Source organism: Corvus kubaryi, unplaced genomic scaffold (genome assembly GCF_017639235.1).
Source record: "Corvus kubaryi isolate FWS band 111438036 unplaced genomic scaffold, C.kubaryi_AGA036_p1.0 37398, whole genome shotgun sequence".
NCBI classification, from domain to species: Eukaryota; Metazoa; Chordata; class Aves; order Passeriformes; family Corvidae; genus Corvus; species Corvus kubaryi.
This window is the reverse complement of record NW_024581137.1, coordinates 36,410,112-36,417,196: the sequence shown is the minus strand read 5'-3', so window position 1 is coordinate 36,417,196 and position 7,085 is coordinate 36,410,112. Positions and strand designations below refer to the sequence as shown.

General features: G+C 45.1%; 1 protein-coding gene across 4 annotated transcripts in view; it reads left to right on the top strand.

Moving 5' to 3' along the window:
- Positions 1–2,007: 2,007 nt before the first annotated feature.
- Positions 2,008–7,085, top strand: part of CDK14 (cyclin dependent kinase 14) — a 331,737-nt gene continuing 326,659 nt past the window's right edge. For 2 of the 4 annotated variants that reach the window (XM_042044160.1, XM_042044159.1), the window contains exon 1: positions 2,008–2,470. In XM_042044160.1, the coding sequence (XP_041900094.1) occupies positions 2,380–2,470 (91 nt within the window). In that variant the 5' untranslated portion in view covers positions 2,008–2,379. The remainder of the gene's footprint in view (positions 2,471–7,085) is intronic. The other 2 variants (XM_042044158.1, XM_042044163.1) reach the window with 2 other exon arrangements.

The following is a 7,085-nucleotide window of genomic DNA, read 5'->3' as shown; positions in this document are numbered from 1 at the left end:
GTTGTACAATTTTCAGAAGACGAGACCTAGGTTTCTCTCGCTTGGCACCACACTGGTGTCTAATTTAGGCAAAATTTTCATTGATTTGAAAGATCCTGACATATGCTCATAGATCATTCCCAAGCAGCTGCAAAGCCAGATGCTTCTCAGAAATTTTGGGTTGCTTGTTTTTCTGTAAAAGAAAGCAGAACCCACTGCAGTAGCCTGGCAGAGACTTGTCCTTCACAAGCGATAAAGTGATAGTTCACTGAGACATAGGGAGAAAAAGGGAATATCATTCCAAATTCACTAGGTGCTAGGATCTAGGCTAATTCACTAGGTAAGACAGCATCTATCAATTAAGCATGGTTAATTACAGGTTCCTGAGAAGCTCTCAGAAATGATATCCCTAACTGCTGAAAGCAAGTCACAGACTGAATTATACCAGTGTTGGTACATGTCTCAGCTACACAGCAGAGCTACCTGGAGTGAATGGTGCACACAGAAAATGCAAAAGGCTCGAATGCTAAACTCAGTTTCATCGCCTGGACCAGAATATTTTATTTATGATGATGGCATTTTTCTCTCCACTCGGAACAGGGGTAGTAATGTCAGATTCAGACAAAGATCAAACCATCAGCTATTATTAAGGACTTAAATGTAATTTCTTTGAAGTGATTGAGTTAAACATCTTTAAGTACTTGTGTCCTCCCTCCCTTTTTCCTTCTAGTGCCCTTTTCTGTTTCCTCTTAATTTTTATTTTTCCTCCTTTTCCCTGCACTCCTCTCTGCAATGTTCCAGTTTCCACCCTTTCTCAATTTCCTTCCATAACATGACATAGCCAACACTGAAAATGCCATTTTAGCTCCTGTTTCAAAGATGCTAGCAGGGTCAAGAGGATTCACACTTCCAAAAACCTTTTTATCAAGCTGTCTGTACATTCAGGGGTTATGCATAAGACATTTTACCGGCATTACTGTACTGCTATATAGCAGGACAAGTTCCCTTTATCTTGTACGCCACAAGAGATACATGTACATATAGTAGATTAAAATAGGTAATTGCAATAGACTTCCAACTCAAGATGCTGCATACTGTCCATCCCTGCTGCACTGTAATAGAAAGGTTCAATCCCAATCCAAGAGCACAGAGTTGCAGATGGCTTGCACCCAACTCACCTAAACACTTGTCTAGACAAATATGCTTCTAAAACTGAGCTTAGACACCGTCTAATCCCAGTAAATTGTGTTAGCTAGCCTCATTAAAACTCAAGTTCATTTTAACCAGATAACGTGCATTAAAATACAATTTGAACCACAAAACCCTGGGCTTGAAAATCTTACCTAACATACTGTTCTCGAAAAGTACTTACTTTATACTTTAGACTAGACATGACCATCCATTTTGTTGGGTTAAACTGATTTATTTTTCAATAATGTTGGTTCAATTGAGTTAACAAGATCAAAAGCTCCCAACACTCATTAAGTTGCAGGCTAAGGCACTTGAAGGCACATTATCTGGCTGTGCCTGGAGACGCACGAGACCCCAAGTTTCAACTTGACGGGCCGGGTGCTCTCGACGAGCGAGGTACCCTGTCCCCACCCACCGCACCGCAGCAGCGGGGCCAGAGTGCCCCACCCGCCGCCGGCCCCGGGGGTGGCCTCCCTGCCCCGCCAAACCCTCGGTCAGCCCCGGCCCCGCCGGCCCGGGGGAACCGCAGCGCGTCCCCAGAGACCGCGATGCAGCAGCGGGGGCACGGACAGCCCCGGGCGGACACGGTGTCTCCGCTGCCCCTCCGAACGCCACCGCCAGCGCCTTCGCGCTGCCCCGGCCCCGAGCGCTCCCGATGGGAATCGCCGCATCGCTCCCTGCTCCCGGGGCGCGCCGCAGACAGCGCGCATCCCTCGGCCCGGCCCCAGCGCTCCTCGCCTGCCCCCCTCACGCCCCCGCCGCCGCCGCCCTTCCTCCCCGGGGCTCCCCGGCCCGCCCAGGCTCCTCCTCCTCCTTTCTCTCAGCGCACCCTCCCTCCCTTCCTCACGCCCTCTCTCCCGCCGCCGGCGCCCGCAGCCCCTCGCCGGACTTTGCTTCCACTCCTCCATCTCTCCTCGGCGCTGCCCGTCGCCCCCGCCCTGCCCGTCGCGTCCGGCCGTGCCGGGGCAGCCCGGGGCAGGGGCGGACGGGGCTATGAGCCGGGCGCTGGCGGCACGGAGCCGAGCAGCACCAGCAGCGGCAGCGGCGGCCGCGGCGTAGGGCTCCTTTCCCGGGCGGGACCGGGACTGTCCCGCGGCGCCCGGCGGCTCCTCGGGGAGCGGGGAGAGCCCCGGGGCCGGAGCAGGGGTGTCTCCCCCGGAGCCAGGGGAGTGGGGGTAGCGGCCGGCGGGACGGGGGGGTCTCCCCCCGATGTGTGACATGATCGACTCGCAGTCCGCCGAGAAGATCAGCAGGATGAAAAAGTTGCGGAGAACTTTATCGGAGAGCTTCGGCCGAATAGGTGAGTCCCGCGCCCGGGCCCGGACAGCGCTGCCCGGCACCCGGGGGTCCCGGCAGGGAGGGGACGGGGTGCGGTGAGCTCAGCGCTGCCAGGCTGGAAACACCCGCGCCGACACCGTCCCCGAAAAACGTTTCTTGGGAAGAAAGCTCGGGAAATAAACAACTCTGGAAGCCCTAGCAGTGCTGCATGTGTCTGTGATGGAGTTAGCCCAAAATCGGCTGGGAAGAACAAACTGTAAATGATAGTTGGCTCACGTGTCCCCATTGCGAAAGAGAAACCTCGACAGAAAGCAATAGGTTATTTTAATTTTGCAGGTCTGGTAATTTATTTTTTGTACGGGCTGCAGGTTGTTTTTAGTTGTGGTGTGAGATGCTGAAGCAGGTAACAGTGGCCCAGTGATTTAGGGGGCCAGACAAAAGAAGTCTATCTGTCATCTGCTGGGAAGTCTTGTCACTCTGTCACTGACACAAAGCATCCTGAGGTAGTGTCATCTGAATGCCACTGCCAAGCGTATTACCTCCCGGTGCCACCACACCGTGTTTGGTTTTGACACCAGTTTATTTTGCAGTTGAATTTGTTATTGAGAACAATGCCAAAGAGTTTTGGTCTGCTCTGACTGGTGTTTCTCTTAGTCTTTGGCACACTGTATTGCTTAATTCACTGTTTAAAGCATTAATTCCTACTGACATCATCAACACGCAGCTGAGCAGGGAGAGAAGGTACCTCAGAGGAGTTGTGAGGTATCCCCAAGCTGGTGGGACAGAGCAGCTGGAGTTAGTCCTGTGACACACGAGAGCAGATGCAGCAGCCCCTGTCCTTGCAGACCTTCTGTATGGGCCCTTCCACAGTCCTTACTCATGTCTTGTCCCATTGGGATGCCTTCCCTTACAGCCCATCTGGCTGGCAGGCATGGGTCAACTCTCAGAGCTGCTTTGTCCCAGTGAGAGGATGTGAAGTGCCTGTGCCACAGACAGGAGCTGTGGCATTTGGTTCTCCCCCAATAACCCTACCTAGGAGATGTGCTGGCATATTTGGGCATTTTAATTTTTCACACGCTGTGTATGCATTCAGCGTACCACCTTTAGCTTTAAAAGCCTGCAAGCTTTTAAATGTATGATTGCATTTGAATTTTTTTTTTATTGTCCTGCTCCAGGAAGAAAAAAACTGAGAAAAGCTCATTCTTACTTGAAAACCAGAAGAGTTTCAAGGGTAAATGCAAAGTTACAGTTGTGAAACAAATATCAAGTCACTGTTACAAATCTCTGTCCCCATATGAAAACAGCTTTTACCTATCATCAGTCTTAAACTTGTAAAATACATTTAACTTTCTTTGATTAGAAGAAAAAACCAAAGCAGTCAGGTGTTTGGTCTGTTATATGTCTCTGTACATGTATAAATAGAGAGACACTCTTCCACAGAACTGTGAAAGGGTTTTACTAATGGTGGAAGTCATTAACAAAGAAAATGTTTTGAATGAGGATGCTGCTTTGTTGTAACAGTGACAGTTACTTTGTTGTAACAGTGACTGTTAATGCCCTTTAGGGATCATGGCCCCTCTGGCTGGTAATTTCTGCATGTTTTAGTTGGCTCGGTTGGGTGATCATCTCTTTTTGTCATTTTGCACAAATTAAACAAGCTTTTAGTTTCCTTGAGAGCTCTGGCCTGGTTTTAGATACACGGATTTTTATGTCTAAAAGCTCCTCCAGTTCTATGTGCATACGCGCAGAAGTGTAGGAGTGTGGTTTGGTATGCGGTGTGTTTGCTTGCTGTGGTTGATTTGTGATTAAAACACAGCTGCTACCAGCAAGTTTGTTCAATCTTCAGATGCTCAAATATATTGATCATCATTCTGGTAACTGCACTTTGAGCAAAAAACCTTCTAATTTATCTGTATGAGGTTTGGACATAGTCCACTCCCTGATACCAGAGCCACAGATTAGCCCAAGCAAAGAAACCCTAAACTTGCATACCAGGAAATCCTTGGTTAAAGCATGTGCTGTCCTTAACTCTTATACTGAAGTGAAGGAGGGAAAACCAAAACCTCATTGGAAAAAGTCTTTCTGGGTATTTGACATCAGGGTTTTAAAGCTCTTTTTGTAAGAGCTGGTTGCTTGGAATGGTTAGCAAATTACAAGTTTAATACATATTTAATCTATAATTTTGTCGGTCTTCTGTTCAGTTGTGATTCATTATAAATAATAAATTCCTGACAGTGGCAAAGGCTAGGATGGATGGGGCTTTGAGCCACTTGGTCTAGTGGAAGTTGTCCCTGCCCTTGACAGGGCGGTAGGGATGATCTTTAAGGTCTCTTCCAACCCAAACCATTCTGTGATTCTATAAATCAATGATGATGTATTAACTTTCTATGTTCTGCTGCAATTTCTGTGTTTTCATAGGTTTAAGTACATGACATGATATCCTGAGCATAGTCATATAAATAATGCGAGAGTACTATGGTGTTTGCATCAAATAATTAGTCATTAAAATCAAACCTTCATGTGTTGCAGTAGGGAAGATCTGATGATCATTCTTGAAATGATAAAGTACTGCTACACCTTCCCCCAGTGTTGGCAGTATTCCATCTACCAAATGCAATTCTCTCAATACTGCAAGACCTCAAACTTTGAAACCAGATTTCGATAGCCAAGTTTATATTAGCCTCTTGGCTAAGAGTGGTGGGAATGTATCCTGATTGTCATTGGCAGAGAGCTTTTTTTGTTAGAGCTTGCAGGTTAGCACTCAATGAACTGTCTTTCAGACCCTCTTCTCCCCACCAAATAATTGTCTCAATTTGAGAAGTTATATCTGCAATTAATTTATAAGATTTTTTTTTTTTTTTTTTGCAGTGTACTGAAATATGTTAGGTAACGTTTGAAGCTATTTCCCCACCACCTCTAGACAAAACCAGTGTAGTTATTCCTGGGGCACAGCAGAGGCCCAAAGGGTACTAACAGCAGCCTCAAGTAGACTTGACCCATTTTCTTAACTGTGAACTGATGCTTTGCAGCCACTGGTTTTCCTGGAAGAGGGTGATGAAGATCTGCCTCATCATGCAAAACTGTGCTTGGTCCTGTAACTCTCAGAGTATCTAGTACTGAAAATGTTTATTTTGCTGAGTTGAAAAATGTGATGTGTGAAATTGCCCATTCAGTGAGCCTTTTCCTGAGCATTCGCTTTGTGCCATTATGTGCAAATCTGGCAGAGGATGATACAGCACTGTGGAGTGCTGGAGGAAATGTGTGTGGCCCGTGGTGCTACAGGGTGGCTCTTTGCTGTAGAAATTACATGCTTCCAGTTCTAGAGAAATGAGCTATCTTTGCAACTTAGGTGCCCTTTCTCCTGGCAGAAATTTTCTGGTGTTTCAAGGAATGTCCCTCTTAAAAGTTATCTCATAATAAAGAACTTATATTGCTAAGAATCTGAAAAACATACATAATTCTTTTCATTCATAAGTTTCTGTCAGCCTGTCCATTTTTATACCATCATCCATATTAGTTTAAAAATTTGGTTTCCTTGCTTACAGACTGTATTGACCATGTAAATGAACACACCATAACTGTATGTTAACCAACTTTCAGAGATTCAGTTGAGTCATTGTTTAATTTAGCATTTAAACCTTTATTAGGTTTGGTTCTTAGTTTTGCACTTTGATAATTATGTAATTAAATTAATAGTGAATAATTTAATAAAATTAATAGTGATCTTTTAGTTATGTGAAGAGTTCTTAGCTATGCATTTGTTGAAGTTCGTATAGTACCAGAATCATATTTGAGATCTCTTCAGCTCATGCCATTTAACTTCTGTTTTCTTATGCAATTTCTTTAGTCAAAAACTAACACCAGGTTACAAAGAAAGGAAGGAGGAAAGGAAGAAAGAAAGAAAGAAAGAGAGAAAACATTGGTGAGATTGATCACAGTGTGCTGAGAGCAGTCTGTGGCCCTTCTGAGCATCCCTGGGCTTTGTTACTAGCTCCTCACTGATGCAAAGGTTATCTCCACTAATCTCCTCTGATGTACATCCACATAGTTCACATACCTGAGATAATGAGAAGTTCATTTGTAAACAGTTTATTTTTTTTTAAGTTCAGCAGAACTTTTTTTTTAACAGTTTAAAAAGGAAAGGATTGCATTGAGGAGAAAAAAATATTTAAAACGTCTTTGATGTCTTCTTTTGGAGATGCTATGTAGTGAATGGGTTGAGAGTGATATTATTATTAAGCAGAATTTCATTAAATGGGTGGCCAGAACGCTTATATTCTTTTGGTGATTCTTAAAAGTCCTTTTTTTAGTCAAAGGTAGAAGCTAAAGACAAGCCATATATATGCAGTGGGCCACAGATTCCCATTTCTTCTTGTTCTGTTAGACTGTGAATTTTGTTTAGCTATCTGTTTGGGTATTCCTGTAATGTTCTGGTCATGTGAAAATCTTGTGTTTTGGTAAGGGAGAAAAGCTTGTCAGCATGGCCTAGGTGTGTCATTTACTAATTTATAGCTTGTATGTCATTGTGACCTGAATGGTAATTGAGAAGATTAAAAGTGTGTTCTTAAAAAGTGTTCCACAGGTTGAGAGCTTTCCCCCTCTTTCCCCCTCTTTCCCCCTCTTTCCCCCTCTTTCCC